Here is a 25,148-nt window from a genome sequence, read left to right on the forward strand (position 1 = left end):
CCCGACACCCGCTCCCCGCCCCTGGACCCGACACCCGCCCCCGGACCCGACACCTGCCCCCCCCCCCCCGCCCCTGGACTGGATCCGACCTGACCTCCCTCCTCTCCCTCCCCCCGACCCGAACCGAACCGACCTCCCTCCCACCACCCCCCTGACCCGACTCGACCCAACGCCACCTACCTGTAAATCTGGTGCTGGGGACGGGCCCTGCTCGAAGTCTCGGGCCCGGCCCATTCAGCCTCCCTCCCCCCCCCCCAATCTCCTTCCCCCCTCCATCTGCTTCTCCCCCCCATCTCCTTTCTCCTTTCTCCCCCCCATCTCCTTTCTCTTTTCTCTCCCCCCCCATCTCCTTTCTCTTTTCTCCCCCCCCCCATCTCTTTTCTCTTTTCTCCCCCCCCCCATCTCTTTTCTCTTTTCTCCCCCCCATCTCCTTTCTCCTTTCTCCCCCCCATCTCCTTTCTCCCCCCCCGCCATCTCCTTTCTCCCCCCCTCCCTTGTCCCTCTACCCCCCTCCTCGCTGTCAGAAACACAGACACTGACAGACAGAGAATGAGAGACACAGAGAGATAGAGACACTGACAGACACACACTGACGGGGGCATCCCAGCACGCTGTTGGAGGGCTCCCGGTGCTGCAGTCGGTAAGTAGAAAATGTTTTATTTATTGATTTAAAAAAAAATTCTTATTAATTTTTTTTGATTGATTTATTGATTGATTTATTGATGTATTTATCATTTATTATTGATGATGGCTCTTTATTTGTAAAACTGAAGTGTTTAATGTTTGTAAACTTCCCTTTAAACACCCCCCTCCCCACCATTCCCTACGCCTGATTTTCTAAATTGTAGACAAGGTTTTTTCAAGCGTACAAAAATCTTCACTTATTCCATTCCAAGTTAGTTTGGAGTAAGTTTTCACTCACGAAACTTTTAAATCAGGCGTAAGTGGCCGGCACGCCCCCTTTTGAAAAAAAAATTCTGTTCCAAAGTGAAACTATTCTAACTGACTAGAACTGGAGCGAACTAAATGACGAGAATTCCGATTTCTAAGATATTCCGTTCTACACCAGTTGCTCCTAAGAATCAGGAGCAAATCATGTGGAAACTTGGGGCCATTGAGTGGTTACAGCACGGAAGGCGGCCATTCCGCCCATCAAGCCTGTGCACAGTTGATCCTGCTGCTAGCAGAGAAGGGTTTTGATTCATTGACCTCTGGGTTATGGGCTCAAAGGTAACGTCAGAAGTGGGATTCAAACCCACGTCCCTGGAAAGGGACCAGAATTCACCAACCTTTGGTACGGTAAGAAATAGCAGTCCTTGAGCCTGACAATTGGGCACATATAAAAAGAGAATCTGTATTTTTTGCTGTTATGTTGATTGAGGGATAAATATTGGCCAGGTTAACTCCCCTGCTCTTCCTCGAAATAGTGCCATGGGATCTTTTTCATCCACCTGGAAGAGCAGACGGGGCTTCGGTTTAACGTTTCATACGAAAGACGGCACCTACCAGCAGTGCAGCACTCCCTCAGCACTGCACTGGAGTGTCAGCCTAGATTTATGTGCTCAAGCCTCTGGAGTGGGACTTGAACCCACAACCTTCGGACTCAGAGGCGAGGATGCTACCCACTGAACCACTGGCTGGCACATTTTTCCCCGAGGACAACGCTGCCCATCAGGTCAAAGCGCTTTTATACATAGAATGTGTTTTTTCATTCACTAGCTTTGGTTGATTTTTTTCCTGCTGAACTGCAAAATGAATTATTGACTGAGTTATGGTACAAAGCTTACAATGGGACACCTTCATCTGCAGAATTGCGGATATCCTGAGCGCAGCATAAAATTCCTCAGCGCTGCAGGCTACAAATGCCTCTGTTCATTTTTGGGCAGTTTGGTGGTGCTGTGTTGGGGTAAAAAGGCTTCGCTTCTTCAAGATGGATTCCCTAAAATAAGAAATCAACATCTACCCTTATAACAACCAAGGAATCAAACAGACAAAACCTTGGATTCATTTTTATGATCTTTATTCAAGCATATGCAGGGGAAGCATCTCAGTCTTAGCCGCCTAAGAAAGGATCTTCCCCGAGTAATGGTTCTACACACAGTTATACATTTTCCGAGGCATGCGACCCTCGTGCAAAGCCTTCTTCGTGGTGGCCTACAGCTTATCAGCGGAGCTACATTGATTCATTGACCCTCATCAGAAGAGCTGCTGAATGATTTGTTCCACAGCATCTTCATCTTATCTGTTCAGCTCATGAGGAGCTGACCTCAGTCTATTGGAATTTTGTTGTTCTGCAGTTTTAAGCTTGTTCTGCAGTTTTTAAAGATAAGCACACAAGCATGAGCTACGCCCTTTAAACTGATTTTGTTCCATACCCTTATTTTTTAACGTACTAACGTTTTTAAATATACTTTTTACTCCCTTACATGCTGCGATGGAAGTGCCCACTCATTGATGGTAGATTTAAATTGCGATCGAACCCAGCAACTCAACTGATGGTTCACCATTTCACCCGTGAGACGGGCTTATCTGCAAACAGGCAACACTCCGACTTTACACATTACTGAAATCAGGAACCCCTTCTCCCTTTTGCTGTTATTGGCAGCTATGAGTATCAATGGAGCTCTTTATATTGCACTAACCCATTAGTTGTATGGTATCAAAGTGCTGGCTGGCCTCCCCACATTCTACACTATGTAAACTTGAGGTCAGCCAAAACTCAGCAGCCCGTGTCCTAACTCACACCAAGTCCTGTTCACCCATCACCCCTGTGCTCGCTAACCTACATTGGCTGTCGGTTAAGCAACGCCTCAATTTCAAAATTCTCATTCTTGTTACAAATCCCTCCATGGCCTCGCCCCTCCCTATCTCTAATCTCCTCCAGCCCCACAATCCCCCACGAGAGGTCTGCGCTCCTCAAATTCTTGAGCATCCCTGATTATAATCGCTCAACCATTGGTGGCCGTGCCTTCTGTTGCCTAGGCCCCAAGCTCTGGAATGCCCTCCCAAAACCTCTCCGCCTCTCCATCTCTCTTTCCTCCTTTAAAATGCTCCTTAAAACCTACCTCTTTAACCAAGCTTTTGGTCATCTGCTGTAATTTCTTCTTATGTGGCTCGGTGTCAACTTGATTTGTTTTGTCTTATAACACTACTGTGAAGCGCCTTGGGATGTTTTACTTCGTTAAAGGTGCTATATGAATAAAAGTTGTTGTTGCTTTGCACATTAATAAGGACACTGGCTTCATGAAAAAGATTGCGTTCGGTTGAATTCTTATGCCTCTTCTCCCCACTCAAGCAAAAGTGTGTCACACAATTTGCAGGGCTATGGGGAAAGGGCAGGGGAGTGGGATGAGCCGAGAGTTGGCATGGGCTCGATGGGCCGAATGGCCTTCTTCTGTGCTGTAACCATTCTATGATTCTACTCCTGTCACAATGCGGTCACACGCAAATGACTTTGAAACAACAGGGAGCCAAGTTTCATCTTCACCCCACGGGTGGTAATCTGACAGAGCAGAGGGCTCGCGCGATATAAATGAGACGGTCAGGATTATGAAAAGGAGTTGACGGGGAGATAGAGAGTGAAACTATTTCCGCTGATGGTGGGTGGGGAGGAAGAGTGCAGAACAAGCGGGCATAACCTTTAGAGATAGCCCATTCAGGGGTGATGTCATGAAGCACTTATTCATACAAAGGGTAGTGGAAATGTGGAAATTTGGAACTCTCTCTCCCGCCACCCCCCAAAAAAGATGTTGAGGCTGGGTCAGTTAAACATTTCAAATCAGATAGATTTTTGTTAGGCAAGGGCATTACATTATATAGTATTTACAGCACAGAAACTGGCCATTCAGCCCAACATATCCATGCTGGTATTTATGCTCCACACTAACCTCCTCCCAACCTTTTTCCCCATCAGCATATCCTTCAATTCCCTTCTCCCTCATATTTCTCTCACTTCCCCTACAATGCATCAATGCTAGTCCCCTCAACTACTTCTTGGGGTAGCAAGTTCCACATTCTCACCACTCTCTAGGTAAAGAAGTTTCTCCTGAATTCCCTATTGGATTTATCAGTGACTATCTTATATTTATGGCACCGAGTTCTGGTCTCACCCACAAGTGGAAACATCTTCTCTATGTCTACCCTATCAAACCCTTTCATAATCTTAAAGACGTCGATCAGGTCGCCCAGCAACCTTTGCTTTTCTAGAGAAAAAAAAAGTCTGTTCAATCTTTCCTGATAGGTATATCCTCTCAGTTTTGGTATCATCCTAGTAAATTGTTTTTGTACCTTCTCCAGTGCCTCTATATACTTTTTATAATAGGAGACCAGAACTGTTCACAGTACTCCATGTGTAGTCTAACCAAGATTCTATAAAAGTTTAACATAACTTCTTGCTTTTCAATTCTATCCCTCTTAATGGCAAATCATTTTGTTTTCACTTGTTTCAAGCATATGGCACCATGAGATGAGGGTAACATTTTTGTCTTCTCTCTTAATAGCCTTACTAACCTGTATTAAGGGTTAGGGAACCAAGGCAGGTAGATGGAGTTAAGATCAGCCTTGATCCAATTGAATGGCTGAACAGACTTGAGGGGCTGAAAGGCCTACTCCTGTCCCCATATGGAATCTGTCTGATTTGCAAATCAATGAAATGAACATTTGGCGGGCTCCTTAATGAGAGCGATGACCTCCTCGACCAGATCAATGCCCATGCAAGGAAGACAAAGTTTTACCCCCATCTCACGGTGCTGTGTGCTTGAAACAAATGAAAAAAATGTTTCACACAGGATTACATCGGATATACAGCACAGAAACAGGTCATTCGGCCCAACCAGTTTATGCTCCACTCGAGCTTCCTCCTATCTTTCCTCATCTAAATCTATCAGCATAACCCTCTATTCCCTTCTCCCTCATATGCTTGTCCAGCTTCCCCTTAAATGCATCTATACTATTTGCTTCAACCACTCCCTGTGGCAGCGAGTTCCACATTCAACCACTCTTTGGGTAAAGAATTTTCTTCTGAATTCCCTATTGGATTTCTTGGTGACTATCTTATATTGATGGCCTCTAGTTATGCTCTTCCCCACAAGTGGAAACATTCTCTCTGTACCCACGCTATCAAAACCTTTCATAATTTTAAAGACCTCTATTAGGTCACCCCTCAGCCCCCTCCAAGAGGAAAGAGACTCAGCCTGTTCATCCTTTCCTAATATGTTTACCCTTGCATTTCTGGTACAGTAAACAAACATTTTTCACCAAAGCAGTCCTCTTTAAACAAGTAGGAGGATGGACACAGACGTTATTAAGACATCAAACGAGTGAAATCAGGAAAAGCAAGTTTAAAAAAAAAACAGGAATAGGGTGTGGCAAAACTAATCACCGATAACTACAGCAGGATTCTGAATCAACTTTAAAAACAATCAAGGCTGCAGTTTATTAGAGGTTTGAAATGAGTTGCGTGATTTAACATTAGAATGTCACAATAAAATCAATGTGGCGAATGTTATGTTATGTGAACCTTCTCTGAACTGCCTCCAATGGAAGTATATTCTTCCTTAAATGAGACCAAAACTGTATGCAGTTCTCCAGGTGTGGTCTTACCAATACCCTGTGCAGTTAGAGCAGAACTTCCCTACTTTTATACCCCATCCCTCTTGCAATAAAGGCCAACATTCCATTTGCCTTCCTGATTACTTGCTGTACCTGCATGCTAACTTTTTATGTTTCACGTACAAGGACCCCCAGATCCCTCTGTACTGCAGCATTTTGTAATCGTTACCTGTTTAAATAATTATTTCCTTTTTTATTTTTCCTACCAAACTGGATAACTTCACATTCCATCTGCCAAACATGTTCACTGAACAATGGAACACATCCCCTTATATTTACAAAACGCCTGACAAAAAGGTGTAGTTCAAAACTCAGTGGTATAACCAAAGGATCCAGGAAGGAGCTCACTCAGCCACCCTGTTGCCCACAGTTGGTTCATGGTCCAGAGAAACCGGAAAAATGGACTAAGTTCAAATATAATAATTTTCACAAAGAGAGAGACAGAAAAATTAAATGATTCCTCCCAGAGTACACAGACATAAGGCGATTGGCAGAAGAACCAAAGGCGATGCAAGAAAAAAACGTTTTATGCAGTGAGTGGTTAGGATCTGGAAGGCGTTGCCTGAGAGGCTAGTGGAGGCAGACTTAATCGTAGCTTTCAAAAGGGAGTTGGATAAGTACCTGAAAAAAAAAATGTTGCAGGGCTACAGGGAAAGGGCAGTGGGAGTGGGACTAGCCTGAAGTGCTCTTGCAGAAAGCTGGCACGGGCTCGACGGATCGAATGGCCTTCTTCCGTGCTGTAACCATTCTATGATCCTAGACATTTGATCAGTTCTGCCCAACCACTCCATAATAGCGGAGAAGGTACTTGGCATCCAACGTGACTTATCTGCATAACCCTCACCTCTGAATTCACTACTGCTTGGACTCCCTTTAACCTCTTCCTCCATATAAACTCTTCTACCCATACTCGTGGCTTCCTCCTCAAACTTGCCATCTCGCCTGGCCTCACTACTCTCATGGTCTCCATCTCAGGCAAGGCCATCTGCCACCACTTCCTTGTAGTCCTCACCACCGACATCCCCCCCAGCCTCAGCCCAACCCCAACTCTTCTGTGTCCATTCCTTCCATCCAAGGAGCGCAGATTTGACTTTTCTGTTACCTCCTCCAATCCGGCTACCCCTTCACTCTGTTCCTCCGACTCTGGCCTCTTGTAGTGAAGGGAGGGAGGGTTGCACATTATTGGTGGCCATACTTTCACCCACCTAGGCTCTATGCGCTGAACTACCGTCTCTTAAACCCCTCCACCTCTCTACTTCCCTCTTCTCCTTGAAGGCCTCACTAAAAAAAAAACACCTCTTCCCTCCCAAATTCTACTCCTTTGTCTCAGCTTCTATTTTTATCTGATTACACCTCTGTGAAGTGCCTTGGGATGTTTATCTACATTAAAGACACTAATAAATGCACGTTGTTGTTTTAGTATACCGCCCATTCATTAATCATACCGCCAATTAAGCAATCACCCTGAGTTATTCAGGCTTCTCAATGTACTGTCGAGCCAAGTATCACATTGTCTATTCATGAATAGCACTCCCTATTACATTATCTCATCAGAGTGACATTGCCCATTCAGTATTGCAACATCCAGTCCGGTGCCTTGCAAGGCACAGCCAGAAAGCCCGCCCCATGTACCCAGGTCTTGACCAGATTCTGGGTCCTTCCGTCACAGCCTTACCAGGGCGCTTGGGAAAAGCCAAACAATGTCAGGCCTGCTCTGGTTTTTAAAATGGCGTATTTGTCCTCTTCTTATTTTCCTCCGACATTCCAACCTTTCTAGTTTCTTGGGCCTCACCTAGCCAAGAGGGCGCGGCTGGTGACTTTCTGCCAGGGTTTGGCCAATGCCAATCTTTGGTCGCCGCCTCCAGGAGGGTCTCATGGTTTCTGAGAATTATGGGACCATTTGAAGTCAGGGATCACTGATTTCTAAGTTTACTCGCAATGCCCTTCTCCTTGCTCTGAGCTCAATGCACGCGATATGCAGTATTGTTTTTGCTCAAGCTCTAGATCACTGGTTTCCGGGGTCACTGCCTTCTGCTTACTCGGAACTCGCTGCACATGATTTGTTGTAATGTGTTTGCTTAACCACTAAATGGAGAAGAACAGATCTGTGCCCAATACTCCCCCGAGACACCAGTGGTCAGGAAGCCACATTGATCCTTATCATTTACCACAAATGTGTTAGAATCATGAGCTATGCAACTTTGTTCATGGTCCTTCATTGAATATCCACAATCTTTCATTTAATGCTAGTTACTAAGGGCTCAACTTTCCCCAAAAGATTTTTTTCACGTACTTGAAGAGTTACACCTGATTTTTTTGGGTCTAAGCACGCCAAAAAAAAAGATTCTAAGTTTCCCCGTTGGATTTGTTCATTTTGGCGTGGTCTAACCCGACCTTTAATTTTGGAGGCGGAACCTTGATCTGTGCCAAAAAGATTGGGCTGCCATGGTAACCAGGGACACAATGCAAGCTGAAGCATACAGCCAGCTCCCAACACATTAAAAGAATTGAAAAACACACAGCAGCAACTTACCTCCAACCCTGCCCGAAGGGCATCTCTCTCTCTCGCTCTCTCCAGCCTTCCTGTGTGTGCACCTGCGCCGATTTCCTTAACTCTAGGGAAGGTTTTCAGCAGAGGCCACATACGCTGGCCTAAGCAGAACTGGAGTAACTCTCAGCTGACCACACTTCCCTAATTGCCGTTGGTGACTGGTTACGCCCCCTTTGGCTGAAAAAAAAACTGACCTAAAAAAATTGTAACTAACTGACTTACACTGGTGCAAATTGATTGGGGAAACTGTGGTTTTTCAACTTAGGCCAAAAAGAACAACCTGCTCCAAAAAAACAGCGCAAATCACTGGGGAAAATTGAGCCCTATGTAACTATTGAGAATATGTTCACATTTATGCGAGCCATGAATGAAGACTGCAATACTTGTATCTGGAGTGACTGCTTGCTCAGGTGAATGTAAAAGATCCCAGTGCACTATTTTGAAGAAGAAGAGCAGGGGAGTTCTCCCCAAGTGTCCTGGCCCAATATTTATCCCTCAACCAACATCACCACATTAGCTGGACATGTATCTCATTGCTGTTTGTGAGAGCTTGCTTTGCCCAAGTTGCTTGCCATATTTCCGACGTTGCAGCACTTCAAAAGTACTTGATTGCCTGTAAAGAGCTTTGCGATGTTCTGAGGTTACGAAAGGCACTATATAAATGCAAGTCTTTCTTTGAACAGGTCAGATGGAATTCTGGGACTCCGTAAACAGAAACCAAGACTAAACAGAAGTGTGAACTTAAATCTGGCCAAGAAGATGCACCAACCCTGCTGAAACAATGTCTGGTCTGTCGTAAAAAACACAAAAACAATAAGTTCTGCCCATAGTTTGTACCCTTTCCTCCTTTTTTTAAACCCCTCCCCCCCAATGTAATGTAAAAAAAAAAAATTTCTCTGCTTCCCATGGCAGCTGGTAATTATTCCACCACTCATCTTTTTCTAACTTCTGCCATTACCATCTCAAAACGGCCCATCATCTCTTTTGTCTCTCTAATCTCTCCTGCCTCCCACCCTATCACAGACCTTCCCTTTTGTTTGTTCTTCCCCTCCCCCTTTTGATGTTCCTTAAGAATCTGTTCATTTTGAACATTCGCCAGTTCTGACGAAGGGTCATCGATCTGAAACGTTAACTCTGCTTTCTCTCTCCACAGATGCTGCCTGACCCGCTGAGTATTGCCAGCATTTTCCGTTTTTATAACACACAGCTCCAGTCTCACCACAAGAACGTAAGTAAACATTTCAAGGGTGATTTTTCTGACATTGCACTCTCGGTTTGGAGCACTAAGATTAGAAACTCTGGCACGTGTGGTGCACGTTTTTTTCCACTCATTAATCGTGCATTGCATGCGTCTGAATTTCTGATGCACATCCATAGGCTAATAAGCCTTAGGCCCTCGACTTTAGGCCTTAATTTTTATATCATTAACCCTAAATCTTTGCAACAAGGTTGGTTAAGCAATATCGTATCATATATAACATTATATAACTATTATTAGCTCCTGGACAAAGAGATGCAGGAGCTAATAAACCACAGGTGAAGTGCATTTCTGAATTAAAGCAGCAATCCAATTCGGGAGCAGCAAAGCAGCTCTATAGACGATTGAAGATCAAGGTCCAACAAAAAACCCGCGCCCTAAATAGATGGTGGGTGGAGAAAGCACAGGAGCTGGCCGCCAGCCATGATGCGCGAGGATTCTTCACCGCAGTTACGTCCACCCAAGCACCCAAGGCCCCACCCCACTGCTGGCCAAGAATTAAGGACACCGAGGCAGTCAGGGCCCGCTGGAAGGAACACTTTGAAGATCTCCTTAATTGAGACTCTGCCTTTGACATGAGCGTCCTCGACTTCATCCCGCAGTATGCGACCCGCCACCATCTCACAAAACCCCAGCCCTGCACAAGGTAGAAAAGGCCATCCATTAGCTCAAGAACAACAAGGTATCAGGAGCAGATGGAATCCCCGCTGAGGCACTACATTATGGCAGAGAGGCACTACTGGCATGAATGCATGACCTCATCTCTCTTAACTGGAAAGAGGAGAGCATGCCGGGAGATCTCAGAGATGCCGTAATCATGACTATCTTTAAAAAAGGGGACAAATCCGACTGTGGCAACTACAGAGGAATCTCCCTGCTGTCGACCACTGGGAAAGTCATCGTTAGAATCCTTCTCAACTGTCTTCTCCCTATGGCTGCAGAGCTCCTCCCAGAGTCACAATGAGGATTCCGTCCACTAAGGGGTACAATGGACATGATCGTCACTGCACAACAAGAGAAATGCAGGGAACAGCACCAACTCCTGTACATGGCCTTCTTTGACCTCACAAAAGCCTTTGACACTGTCAACTGTGAGGGAATATGGAGCGTCCTCCTCAGTTTCGGCTGCCCTCAAAAGTTTGTCACCATCCTCCGCCTGCTCAAGCCGTGATCCTGACCAACAGATCCACCACAGACCCAATCCACGTCTGGACCGGGGCCAAGCACAGCTGCGTCTTCGCGGAAATGCTCTTCTCGATCTTCCTCGTTGCAATGCTCCATCTCACTCTCAACAAGCACCCGACTGGAGTGGAACTAAACTATAGAACCAATGGAAACCTGTTCAACCTTTGTCGCCTCCAGGCTAGATCCAAGATGGTTCCATCCTCTATCAGTCATCGAACTACAGTACGCGGATGATGCTTGCGTCTGCGCACAGAGGCTTAACTCCAAGCCATCGTCAACATCTTCACTTAGGTGTACGAAAGCATGGGCTTTACACTAAACATCCATAAGACAAAGGTCCTCCACCAACCTGACCCTGCCACACAGCACTGCCCCCCCCAGTCATCAAAATCCACAGCGCAGCCTTGGACAAAGTGGACCATTTTCCATACCTCGGGAGCCGACTATTAGCAAGGGCAGACATCGATGACGAGGTCCAACACCGCCTCCAGTGTGCCAGTGCATCCTTCGGTCGCCTGAAGGAGAGAGTGTTTGAAGACCAGGACTTCAAATCTGGCACCAAGCTTATGGTCTACAGGGCAGTAGTGATACCCACCCTCCTATATGGCTCAGAGACGTGGACCATATACAGTAGACACCTCAAAGCGCTGGGGAAATACCACCAGCGCTGCCTCCGCAAGATCCTGCAAATCCACTGGGAGGATAAACGCATCAACATCAGTGTTCTCAATCAGGCCAACATCCCCAGCATCAAAGCACTGACCACACTCGACCAGCTCCGTTGGGCGGGCCACATCGTCCTCATGCCCGACACGAGACTCCCAAAGCAAGCACTCTACTCGGAACTCCTACATGGCAAGTGAGCCCCAGGTGTGCAGAAGAAACATTTCAAGGATACCCTCAAACCCTCTTGGTAAAGTGCAACATCCCCACCGGCACCTGGGAAACCCTGGCCCAAGACTGCCCTAAGTGGAGGAAGAGCATCCAGGAGGGAGCTGAGCACCTCGAGTCTCGTCGCCAAGAGCATGCAGAAAACAAGCACAGGCAGAAGGAGCATGCGGCAAACCAGATTCCCCACCCACCCTTTCCTTCAATGACTGTCCCTTCCACCTGTGACAGAGACTGCAATTCCCATATTGCACTGTTCAGTCACCTGAGAACTCACTTTTAGAGTGGAAGCAAGTCTTCCTCAATTTTGAGTGACAGCCTATGATGGGGTTGGGGGTAATATACTAGCATGGATAGAGGATTGGCTAACTAACATAGTCGGGATAAATGGTTCATTCTCTGTTTGGTAACCAGTAACTAGTGGGGTGCCACAGGGATCAGTGCTGGGACCCCAACTATTTACAATCTATATTAACAACTTGAAGAAGGGACTGAGTGTAATGTAGCCAAGTTTGCTGACGATACAAAGATGGGAGGAAAAGCAATGTGTGAAGAGGACACAAAAAATCTGCAAAAGGACAGACAGTCTAAGTGAGTGGGCAAAAATTTGGCAGATGGAGTATAATGTTGGAAAGTGTCAGGTGCTTTGGCAGAAAAAAAAAATCAAAGAGCAAGTTATTATTTAAATAGAGAAAGATTGCAAATTGCTGCAGTACAACAGGACCTGGGGGTACTTGTGCATGAAACACAAAAGAATAGTGGGCAGGTACAGCAAGTGATCAGGAAGGCCAATGGTATCTTGGCCTTTATGGAGTATAAAAGCAGGGAAGTCTTGCTACAGCTATACAAGGTATTAGTGAGGCCACACCTGGAATACTGCATGTAGTTTTGAACATAAGAACATAAGAAATAGGAACAGGAGTAGTCCATACGGCCCCTCGAGCCTGCTCCGCCATTCAATAAGATCATGGCTGATCTGATCATGGACTCAGCTCCACTTCCTCGCCCGCTCCCCATAACCTCTTATCGTTTAAAAAACTGTCTATTTCTGTCTTAAATTTATTCAATAAACTAAAACTGCGCGCAGTATTCCAGGTGTGGCCTGTCCAATACCTTTTATAGCTGTTTTGGTTTCCATATTTATGAAAAGATATACTTGCTTTGGAGGCAGTTCAGAGAAGGTCCACAAGGTTGATTCCGGGGATGAAGGGGTTGACTTATAAGGAAAGGTTGAGTAGGTTGGGACTCTACTCATTGTAATTCAGAAGAATGAGAGGTGATCTTATCGAAACGTATAAGATTATGAGGGGGCTTGACAAGGTGGTTGCAGAGAGGATGTTTACACTGATAGGGGAGACTAGAACTAGGGGGCATGATCTTAGAATAAGGGGTCACCCATTTAAAACAGAGATGAGAAGAAATTTCTTCTTTCAAAGGGTTGTAAATCTGTGGAATTCACTGCCTCAGAGAGCTGTGGAAACTGGGACATTGAATAAAATGAAGACAGAAATAGACAGTTTCTTAAACGATAAGGGGATAAGGAGTTATTGGGAGCGGGCGGGGAAGTGGAGCTGAGTCCATGTTCAGATCATCCATGATCTTATTGAATGGTGGAGCAGGCTCGAGGGGCTGTATGGCCTGCTCCTGCGCCTATTATGTTCGTATGATGATGTAACTGCATAATTATATCTTCAGAGGTGCAAAATATTGCGTCCTTGTGGCTCAAAAAGTGTGTATAAAATTCAGTGACAATCTTGAAACATGTATAATAAATATCCCCAAAAATTCACCCAGAGAGTTATGTACGCCGTTCATAGGATAAATGCATAAATATCACATTTGATAATTGTCAATGCTTACAAAAGGATGAAGAATTTTCATTTATGTTTTGAAAGTGGAAATGTAGCAAGTCAAATGTCAAAAGTATGTAGTAGTGTACGTATGTCCTCATAGATACCCTACTGGAAACCACCAGGGGTAAAACATGAATATTCCAAATTAAGTTCCGAGAAATTTTTGTTTGCCATCACCGTTTAAAGCCAGGAAGAAACCATTCTCTGTTTGAATTGTATGCTGTTTTTTTAATGTGCATAGCTTTGATTTTTGTTAGTTGTTAAGTTTGGATAAATATACAATTATATTTGTTTGATGATTTTATGAATTGTATGCAATATATAGTACATATAGAGGCATATAATTGTATATTTATCCTGGATAAAGTGTAGCATTCCCACCGGCACCTGGGAACCCTTTGCTCAAGACTGCCCAAAGTGGAGGAAGAGCATCCGGGAGGGCGCTGAGCACCTCGAGTCTCGTCGCGAGAGCATGCGGAAATCAAGCGCAGGCAGCGGAAGGAGCATGCGACAAACCAGATTCCCCAGCCACCCTTTCCTTCAACGACTGTCTGTACCACCTGTGACAGAGACTGTAATTCCCGTATTGGACTGTACAGTCACCTGAGAACTCACTTTTAGAGTAGAAGCAAGTCTTCCTTGATTTCGAGGGAGTGCCTATGATGATGAGGCCTATTAGCCTTAGTTCCCTCACAGCCTTAATCCGGCACTGTGTGCGCAGTCACCAGGACAAGGCTCCGTGCCAAGAGAACAATGTCGCAATATGTTGCACGATAAAGAGCAGCATCAGAAAGATCAACTTTCAAATTAGGCAAAGACCCAAGACAATGGAGAAAGCCAAGGGGAAAAAAAAAAAGATAAATAAAAACGAAGGAAGAATAAAAAAAATTGGAGTGAAAAAAAAATGAAGACAGTAATACACAATGATGACAGCTGTCACTCTGTGCTCCGCCGGCTCGCCAATAGCCACTCAGCGGTGTCATCGGAACTCTGCTGATCCAGCATTGCTGACGCTAGCATTTTCGTTAACTGGAAGACCTTCTTTATTCAAAGAGCGACGGACAAAAACAGAGTGGTGGAGGCGAAAAAACAGAAATCATTTGAGGAACAACTGGATGCAGCAATGAGTGCAATGTGAGGTCTTTCTGGATGGGTGAGCTAAGATGGGCTGAAAGACCGTCTTCATCTGTAATTCTCTTGTGACTGTTGTGTTAATGAATGCAATTTACAAGGCAGGGGCGGGGGCAAGAGTGAAATAAAATCTCTCCCTTCCATCTCTGAGAATCATGCACATTAAAACAATCGCTTGAATTGAACAAATAGTGAACAAAATGTCAAGTGTTACAAGAACTTGCATTTATATAGCGTCTTTAACATAGTGAGACAAGCCCAAGTGCTTAAAAGAGGCGTAAGGAGTAAAATGTACGCTGTACCAAAGGAGGAGATATTTGGAGGAGTGACCAAACGCTTGGACAAAGAGGACAGTTTTAAGTAGAGTCTTAAAGGGGAAGGGGTAGAGTGGTTTAGGGAGGGAATTCCAAAGAGTGGGACTACATGGCTGAATGCAGCTGATGGAGGGGTTGGTGTGGGGTGGGGGGTGGAAGGTAGTTAGCAATCTGGTAATTTCCCCATCTAACTTGCAACACTAATAGGAGGTCTTTAAAATTATGAAGGGATTTAATAGGGTAGACAGAGAGAAGATGTTTCCAGTTATGGGGGAGTCCAAAACTAGGGACCATAAATACAAGATAGTCACTAATAAATTCAAAAAGGAATTCAGGAGAAACATCTTTACCCAAGGAGTGTTACGAATGTGGGACTTGCTACCACAAACAGTAGTTGAGGCGAAAAGCACATGAGGGAGAAAGGAATAGAAGGATACGTTGATAGGGTGAGATGAAGAGGGATGTGGAGCATAAACATTGGCATAGACCAGTTGGGCCGAATGGCCTGTTTGTGTGCTGCAGGCTCTAACTAACTATATGTGCCACAATAATGCATACTGTAATTCACCGGCCATCACTTAGTATTAGTGATCTTTCTGTGTAATCTGCGTAGTGCGCACTTCACTGACCCATTGAAAGTAGAATGAAGCTTCACTTACTGAATTGTCTTTAAGCTGTAACCCTTCCCCGTTTGGCAACGATGATCTCCTTTTGACTGTGGAATTCTTACTTGGTGTGATTGGGGCGTTCGATTTCTTCCGCACGGTCACCACTTCACAGGAACCTTGGTCCTCGTTGTGCGTGCTTTTCCCTGCATTTATCACCCTGCAAGGCATCAAAAAATATTTCAGTAAAATAACTGTGCACAAATGGATGTCAACACATCCATCCGCCCCAACACAACTTGCTCGGCAAATCTTTTGCGCAAACATAACTTGCTGCACTTTTTTCATTCAGAAGAAAATCAAAACTCTTGGATCATTTTATTAATTATTAAGGGCACGCGCAGTCAATTGTTACAGTAATAAAGAAATGTAATTTGCAATAATGAAATGGCTCATGATAGAACGTTGAGGAATTAAAAAGAAATAATTTGCATTTATATTGTGCCTTTTGCAATCTCAGGATGTCCCAGGCAATGAATTTCTGATGTTCTGAAGGCAAACACTGCAGCCAATATGCATACAGCAAAGTCCCACAGAGTGCAGCGAGATTAAAGTCCAGTTAATCCATTTTAGTGGTGCTAATTAAGAGATAAATGTTATCCAGGACTCTTGGAGAACTCTTCTTCAAGTAATACCATGGAATCTTTGACAACCAACTGAGCAGGCAGACGGAGCCTCAGTATAACGTCTCATCTGAAAGACGGTACCTACAACCACACAGTACACCTTCACTATATCATTCAATGGTCAGCCTGAATTATGTGCTCAAGTCCCGAGAGTTGGCCTTGAGCCTACAACCTTCTGACTTGAGGTGAGAGTGCCATCAACTGAGCCAAGCTGGTACATCAACTAAAAAAAAGACATTGAAGGTGGTGTCTTTAGCAGAAGAGAGCAAGGATCAAAGGAGGAGGAGAGCCCGAGACTGTGCAAGGTGACAGAGAAAAGGAGATAAAAATCAAAAAACCACAAATGCTGGGGATCTGAAATCAAAACAGAAAATGATGGCAATATGTAGTGGGTCAGTCAGCTTCTGAGAGAGAGAGAGAGAGAGAGAGAGAGAGAGAAAAAGAGAGAAAGCGAGCGAGAGAATCTCAGAAATTCCAAATGTCAGTGTGCTGAGAGCACAGTTTTCATCCTGTGTCAAATAGGAAACAATTCTGAATGATATTTCTAATATGAATTTAGATAAATGCCACTGCTGCTCAAAGCGCTTTACAGTGAATGAAGCCAGCTCCCACAAACAGCACTGTGATAATGACCAGATCATCTGTTTTAGTGATGTTACTTGTAAGATGACTGCAGCTGGGAGGCCTGGGTCAAAATCCCAGTAGCTTTTGAATTTAAGCTAATCAAATTAGTGATTCTTTGAAGGACAATGGAGATTTTATATTTTAATTCCGGTTCATGCTAACAGACAAAAAGTTGTTATTCCCATCTCTGTCAGATCATTCGATCAGCGATAATGCTTCATTTTTGTCACATTGTCCAGTTTCTTTAATGTTGCATGGTCTCAACCACAAGAGGGGGCTAACAGGGTCTCTGTGCCGGTTCTATCTCCACCTCCTTCAGATACTCAGTTAGAAGCTACTGAAAAGAACTGCAAGTATTTTGCACTGGCTCTTTTCTGTCGGGAAACAGAATGTGCAATTCAAGGCATTGCACTTTGCTGTGTCTTTCTATTTCTGTGCAATTATATTATTTGTAAATAAACTTGGCTATCGATTTTAGCCTTAAATACAAACTCATGTAGTTATCTGACTGACTGTGGCAATTACTATCTCAGAATAAACAGAAGGCGGTGGCAGGCAAACCATATGGTCGTTGGGCAATATAAGAGACACTTTCATTTATATCAGGCTTTTCATGATCTCAGGACAATCCAAAGCCCTTTACAGTGAATGACGTACTTTTTGAATTTATTGTAATGTAGAAAATGCAGCAGCCAATTTGCGCAAAGCAAGCTCCCCGAAACTGCAGATAATCTGTTTTAGTAATGCTGGTTGAGGGATAAATATTGGCCAGGACATCGGGGTTAACTCCCCTGCTCTTTTGTGCCATCGAATCTTTTACATTCATTCTCCGTTTATCATCTCATCCAAAAGCCGGCACCTCCACCAGCCTAGATTTTATGTGCTCAAGTCTCTGGAGTGGGACTTGAACCCACGGCCTCTGACTCAGGAGACAAGAATGCTAGCGACTGAACCATGGCTAACACATTTAATATGGCGGAGGGTAATTATTAGCCCCATTGCATGCTATCCCACTAACAGCACGTTTAAAAAGTACAGCTTTTTTGGTTCATAGGAGACTTGATCTGCATATGAAAACCATCGTTTTTTTGCTGCAAACACAAAAAATGTAAAATATTGGGAGAAAACTGCAACCATAACAGTAGGAACATAAATGGAAGAAATATTACTTTTGCAGATATTACAGTGCACATTGAAAGAACCCAGAGATATAAGTTCAGAATTTAATTCATGTTAAAGTAACTGCATTCAATGCCGTCTCATTAGTACATGATTCTCAGGGCGTTCAGAGTTTCTACATCATAACCTACGTTTCCTCTAAGCTTCGTGGCTGCACAGCTCTCTGCCGGTCCCGTGCAGTTCTCTGACACATGGTCCTCTTCCACCCTGCTTCCAGTACTTCCTTGTGCCTCGGTGACCAGAGATGAATGTAGTATGAAAGGTGTGGCCTGACCGGAGCACTATACAGCTTCAGTGCAATGGCCTCAAACTTAACTGGTTCACGAATGTCCTTCAGGGAAGGAAATCTGCAGCCCTTACCCGGTCTGGCCTATATGTGACTCCAGACCCACAGAAATGTGGTTGACCTTTAACTGCCCCTCTGAAATGGCCTAGCGTGCCGCTCAGTTGTACCAAACCACTACGACAAAGTCAGCACTGTGGGAGCACCTTCACCGCACGAATTTTACATCATCACCATGCGCAGCGAACCGTTGTCGTCCCAGAGCAAAAGTTTTGGAGCATCCCCTGGAGCTGTGCCAGGCAATGACAGTGACACCTTCAGGGGCACGTACCGGGCTGCTCGTTAAAGGGGAGGTAGCAGTTGCAATTAAAATAAAATCGGCTGACTAACCGGTCTAGCCCTGTTGGATCGTGGAATGCGGGGTCTGAGCTGTAATCTAGTAGCTCGTCACTCTGCTCGAGTGCCGGGCTGATGCCATGGCACCCCGCTCCCCAGTGGTCCAGGGAGGGCCCCACAGATTCTGCACCTTGGCTCTCCCCTGCAATGACGAGGAGGGCTGCTTCTATACGGCAGCACTACGCGTTCCAGGGTGCAGCGCGCGCCCCTCTCCGTTTGCTTCTGCCCCGCTTGTGCACTGCAGAGCAAGTGGAGTGCATTATTTTGCGTTCCACTTGCTCTCAGGGGAGATAACCCCAATATCACGAGCGGGGCGGGACTTCTGTGCCTGGCGTGGAGCCCCCGCCTTGCGGTTCTTACCTTGCCCAAACAAAGCGCTACCCAATTTCCCCCTATTTTTCTTACTTATATCGCTTTGTAATGTCTTATTTATCTATTTACGATCACATTTACATAATCTACACTTACTAGCCCTTGGAATGTATTTATGCTGAATGCTTAGTAGTATGTTATAAAAAATATTAAAGATATTCCATTTGCCCTCAAAAACATTTTTCTTGAATATTAGCCAAATTATTAAAGCTCTTTAATTACACTGAGAGGTCATGTTTTCGCCCTTTGACGTTGTTATCTCTCTCTCTCTTCCTCCAGTTTAAATCTATTGTTATTTACTTAATTTTGGGCCACTGCGCAATGAATACTCTGCTTCTGCCAATGTCATTCTTCAATTGCTGCTGGAAGGCCTGTGCAAATCACCCTCTTCATTATAGGGAGGCTTCTGGCTTCCACTTGTTGAATGGTCCAGTCTTGTTCTGATGTTCCTTCCTTCAGACAAGCAATAACAACAACAACTTGTATTTATATAGTGCCTTTAATGTAGGTGCTTCACAGGAGTATTATGAGATAACAAATGTGACACCGAGCTGCACAAGTAGAAATTAGCGCAGGCGACCAAAAGCTTGGTCTAAGAGGTAGGTAATAAAGGAAGAAAAAGAGGTAGAGAAGCAGAGAAGTTTAGGGAGGGAGTTCCAGAGCTTAGGGCCCAGGCAGCTGAAGGCAAGGCCACCGATGGTTGAGCGATTTATAATCGGGGATGCTCGAGAGCGCAGAATTTGAGGAGTGCAGATATCTTGGAGGGGGGGGTTGATCGGCTAAAGGAGATTACAGGGGTGAGGCCATGGAGGGATTTGTAAACAAGGATGAGAATTTTGAAATCGAGACGTTGCTTAACCGGGAGCCAATGTAGGTCAGTGAGCACAGGGGTGATGGGTGAGCAGGACTTGGTGCGAGTTAGGACACGGGCAGCCGAGTTTCGGATCACCTGTAGGGTAGAATATGGGAGGCAGCCGGAGTGCACTGGAATAGTCAAGTCTAGAGGTAACTGTCATGTATTCAACTGTCGTTGTAACCCATGTATAAACTGATCTGAGTTGTACACCGGGAGAACACTGACCACTAGATGTTGAACTTGTGGGAGACACTCCTAACCTGGACTTTCAGGTATAAAAGGGGAAGCTCCACCCACCTTCATCACTTCCGTGCTGGCTAATAAAGGTTACTGGTCACAGAGTGACCTTCTCTCCAGTATGGGCCTCGTGTGTATTTGTACTGTGTAGTACGGACATATTAGCAACAAAGGCATGGATGAGGATACTCCACTTCCTTCGCCCCGCCATTGGCGCCATCCTTTCAGCCATTTGGCCCGGAGCCCTGGAATTCCCTTCCTGAACCTCTCCACCTCTCTCTCCTCCTTTAAGACGATCGTTAAAATCTTCCTCTTTGACCAAGCCTTTAGTGACCTAGCCCAATGTCGCCTTCTTTGGCTAGATGTCAACTTTCTCCTGTGAAGTGCCTCGGGCCATTTTTACCATATTAAAGGCGCTATGTAAACCCAAAAACTGACAGGTAACTTTGCGAACAAGCTATCAAATGTACACAGCAATTGTGTATACATGTACTAAGAATGCTGAGCATCTCATTGCACTCAGATTTCTGCTTCATGTTGTTAAATTGTCAGTCTCTCCTAATCATGGAATCATCGAAATTTACAGCATGGAAGGAGGCCATTTCTGCCCATCGTGTCTGCGCCGGCCGACAAATAGCTATCCAGCCTAATCCCACTTTCCAGCTCTTGGTCCGTAGCCCTGCAGGTTCATCATCATCATCATCATAGGCGATCCCTCGAACGAGGATGACTTGCTTCCACGAGTTCACAGATGTTTCAATGAAGGACCCGATGTTCCACTCCTGAACTCCAATTGAGGGGGTGGAAGATGCCTGTGTGTGGATTTAAAAAAAAAAAAAAATGTGTGGTGACCATTGCACACCAGCCACCACATGGGCTTGACAGAGCTAGGCCTTTAGCCAGTGGCAAGGGTTAACCAGGACGACTGGAGACCTGCTCTGCTGCATGGACCTAGTGCGCACACATATCGCAGTGTGGGCAGGCCCGTGCTGTCCCTGGGCCCTCGGCTCTTCTGGGCCTCTTCTTGTTGTACTCGATCTGGGAATGTTCAGTACTGAGATTGTGACAGAAGCAGCGACTCCCCAAGCACCAAACGTTAAACATATCTCACTCCGAAGGTACGCAGCAGTCAAACAATACCCACACTTCTACCAAGAGTTGACTACATGGAAACTACGCCAATGTGGTTGGTGCTACTTACTTGCTTGCTGCATTTCTTTTCCATACCAGCCAGTTCAAGTTCCTACAACATAACCAACATCGTGACTGCAGCACACTGTGCTTTGATGACATTAAATGGATATTAAATAACACAAGGCACGCTGGCAACACAGACATTCTGGTTCACCTTCAATGCTATCCTGTGACACCAACCCCGTGTACAGGGAATCAGAATTAACTCAATGCTAAAACATGACAGCAGTAGGGACATTGAAGGAAGTGTAATTGCACACCACCCATTAAAAACTTAGATTTCAAGGTTTACTGGCTGGAATAATTTAAGTTTCACTACTTGGATGTTTATCTTTCTGCCATTCCCACGATTGGTCAATCAGTTTTTCCAGTCTGCTGTGCAGACTTGGCCAGAAACTACATGTGCACATCCAAGTACCCTTTAAGTGTGGTGAGGGTTTCTGCCTCTACCACCTTTTCAGGCAGTGAGTTCCAGACCTCTACCACCCTCTGGTGAAGAAATTTCCCCTCATATCCCCTTGGATTGGAATACTTATCCACTTTTGGCACCTTCAGCCAAGGATACAGATTAATCCTACCCGGCCACTCTGCTTCACAACACATCTTAAATCCAACCTCTGAATAGCACCTCTCTCATTGCAGAGGTGCTTCGCTTTCCATCTCACCAACCATCCTTTATGAATCTTGCACTATGGGCTTGCACCAATATAGTTCTTCCAAGATAAAAGTGTCAGCCGTGGCTCAGTGGGTAGCACACTCACCTCGGAGTCAGAAGATTATAGGTTTAAGTCCCACTCTGGGGCTTTGAGTACATCGATCTGGACTGACACTCCAGTGCAGTGCTGAGGGAGCACTGTACTGTTGGAGGTGCCGTCTTTTGGATGAGACATTAAACCGAGGCCCTGTCTGCTCTCTCAGGTAGACGTAAAAGATCCATGGCACTATTTTGAAGAGCAGGGGAGTTATCCCCGGTGTATTGGCCAATGTTAATCCCTCAATCAACATAACAAAAACAGATTATCTGGTCATTATCACATTGCTGTTTGTGGGCGCTTGCTGTGTGTAAGTTGGCTGCCACGTTTCCCACATTACAACAGTGACTACACTCCAAAAGTACTTAATTGACTGTAAATTGCTTTGAGATGTTCTGTGGTCGTGAAAGGTGCTATATAAATGCAAGTCTTTCTTTTCTTTTTTCACATTGCTGAAAAGCACCTGTTGAAAGAAGGAATACAGCATGCGGAGTTCGCTCAGCAGCATTGCCCAGTGTTCGGAACCGCGATCCCCACAAGCCAGTCTGTATTATATACACAGGCCCATGACTACAAGTCCTTCACAGTTCAATCCCACTCATCTTGTTAAATATAGATAGCAATGGTACTGCTGACTAATTACATCTGTGAGGAAATGACAGTCCATACTGATTAGCAGTGAGCTTCTTCATCTCCGGTTCACAAGAGAGCTGGCCCGGGGAGAAATAAATTATAATTTTTTTCCCCCCATTAGTCTGCACTGACTAAGTTGAGATCATTTTCTCTCACAAAGAAAATTGTGTATTAACAATCTTTCTGTGATTGTAATATAATGGTACATGGCAGTTGAATGGATTTGTCTGCTTTCTCTTTTTGTCAGAACAGTCTTTCTTTAAATGGTCTTTCAAAGCAGTCGCTATTTTCTCAGACAACCATCCACCTTGGTCTACAAAAACCTTAAAAAGCACCTTCTGTATGAGGCTTTCTGGGTTAGTGCACTGGTTGGGGGCAACACTAGCCCAGTCAGAAAGGTCTCAAATTCAGTTGCTAGTCCGGATTGACTCAACTTATCTCAGTTGGGAGTGGCAGCAAGGGTACTAAAATTGGTCTCTCGGCCGGGAGGGTTTTTTTTTTAAGTAAGTACTCAGACAGGACTCCAGGGGCCCTTATTGAAAAGGGCAAGTTGAGAAACTTGCTCAGTTGGTGTGTCCACATGATTAGCTATTCAGGCACAGAAAATTCACGTCTCTTCCCCAGTTGCAGCTTCGGCAGCTATTGGCCGAAACTAGGCCGGGGGCCTGGATAACCCTGGTCCCGGCTGTAATGTATGCACCTGTAAGTATGCTCACAGGTTTGTAGAGCCATTGAGCTGGGAAGGGCTTAACCAGTCACGTGATGTTCACAAGACTCAATAAAAGCCCAGCCGGTTGGATTCGGGGGATCCACGATGAGGTATGCAGTTGTGAGCCTAGTGGATGATCTGGTAATGTGTAGCATGAGTGTTAGACCTTTTTCTAATTAACCAACTAGTTCTTAATAGCAATGTGTTTTTATGAATTCTTAAGCAAAGAACCCATGAAGCAAATCCATTACACCAGCCTCACATCAAAGAATCCAGATGGTCTTATGGGGGCAGAGTTCCATCCATCTCCAGCAAAGCCACACACCCTCCTCATCAACCCTGGATGCCCAGAATCCACTAATGTTCCAGGTACCTGGTGTTGCTATGGTGTAAATGATGGGAAAGTATGTTGTATGATATATTCCCATCATTAACAATTCAGTTCAATATCCACACGCACATCAGGGCGATCAGACAGTCTGCTCAATGTCAGTTCTGGCAGGAAATCCTGGAAATGGCACCCAAGTGGTGCAGAACCTCTCATTACAAAAGTGAGTACACTCCAAAAGTACTTGGCTGTAAAGTGCTTTGAGATGCCCGGTGGTCGTCAAAGGTGCTATATAAATCCAAGTCGACTTCTTCACACGACTTTCCGCCCCAGTTTGTTGGTGTTAAGTTGGGGAGCGGATGCAATCCTGGAGAGAAACCTGCCTGTTTATATTTTATTTAACTCCTCCGCATTTATCACCCCAATGAGCAATACAAAAGAGAAACTTCCTTGGTCTGTGTGGCAATAGATAAGTTGCCTTCTCGGCCTCAATTTGAAGTGATTAAACAGTCCAGTTTCCACACTGCCTAAAATATATTCTCATCCCATTGTTAAATATGGAATGTCACTTCCATGGTGACGGGGCTTCAGAATCGGTTCATTATCTGATATTTTGCCTGGTAATGTCATAGCAACACAAAGATCAACCAAGTTTTTCCTAGATTTATTAAAATATTTTTGTTGTCATTTCTCACACAAAGCAACACAGATTTGGTTGTAAAACATAAACCATGTGCCCAAAAGGTCAATTATCCTGCATCAAAGGGTAGCAACACCAATCCTCAAGAAACATAACCAAAGATCAAATGATTGCATTCAAGGGACAAAAAAGGAATCTATTTTGTTTGCATGGAATGCTACTTACATGCTATTTAGAGGAATTTTAGGAACAGTGCTCAGAACTCTCAAAAATGCAATTCTTTCTTCAGCACATCAAAAGCCTTCAACAGAGATTTTCTTTTAAGAAAGGTGGTTAAAATTGACAACTGGCAAAGGTACCAATTTGAGCAACACAGCCAAAGCATCAGCTGGGTGGTAACTCTAGCTATATGCAAAAAAAGAACAAACTTGCATTTATATAGCGCCTTTCACAACCCCAGGACGTTCCAAAGCGCTTTACAGCCAATCAAGTACTTTTGGAGTGTAGTCACCGTTGGAATGTAGGACATGCGGCAGCCAATTTGCACACAGCAAGCTCCCACAAACAGATAATGACCAGATAATCTGTTTTAGTTATGTTGGTTGAGGTCACTGGGGAGAACTCCCCTGCTCTTCCTCGGAATAGTGTCATGGGATCTCTTACATCCACCAGAGAGGACAGACGAGGCCTCGGTTTAACATCTCATCTGAAAGACGGCACCTCAGACAGTGCAGCACTCCCTCAGCACTGCACTGGATGCATCAGCCTAGATTTAGATCGGATACAGGAATGGAAGACACATTTTAAAAACAAACATCGAGTACCTTAGGCGAGAGCCCAAAGCCTATAATGCAGAACACACAA

At 44.9% G+C, this 25,148-nt stretch overlaps 1 protein-coding gene and 1 long non-coding RNA gene across 2 annotated transcripts in view; one reads left to right on the plus strand and one right to left on the minus strand.

Annotated features, from left to right (window-relative positions):
* LOC139280668 (uncharacterized) overlaps nucleotides 1-25,148 on the plus strand; it is a 237,155-nt gene that overhangs the window by 133,695 nt on the left and 78,312 nt on the right. Inside the window, exon 4 of the long non-coding RNA XR_011596736.1 lies at nucleotides 8,845-8,949. This is a non-coding gene — a long non-coding RNA (uncharacterized lncRNA). The remainder of the gene's footprint in view (nucleotides 1-8,844; nucleotides 8,950-25,148) is intronic.
* Nucleotides 1-25,148, minus strand: part of ppm1h (protein phosphatase, Mg2+/Mn2+ dependent, 1H) — a 198,144-nt gene that overhangs the window by 81,336 nt on the left and 91,660 nt on the right. Inside the window, exon 2 of the mRNA XM_070900271.1 lies at nucleotides 15,450-15,615. Within this exon, the coding sequence (XP_070756372.1) occupies nucleotides 15,450-15,615 (166 nt within the window). The remainder of the gene's footprint in view (nucleotides 1-15,449; nucleotides 15,616-25,148) is intronic.

This window comes from Pristiophorus japonicus, chromosome 15 (assembly GCF_044704955.1).
Source record: "Pristiophorus japonicus isolate sPriJap1 chromosome 15, sPriJap1.hap1, whole genome shotgun sequence".
NCBI lineage: Eukaryota > Metazoa > Chordata > Chondrichthyes > Pristiophoridae > Pristiophorus > Pristiophorus japonicus.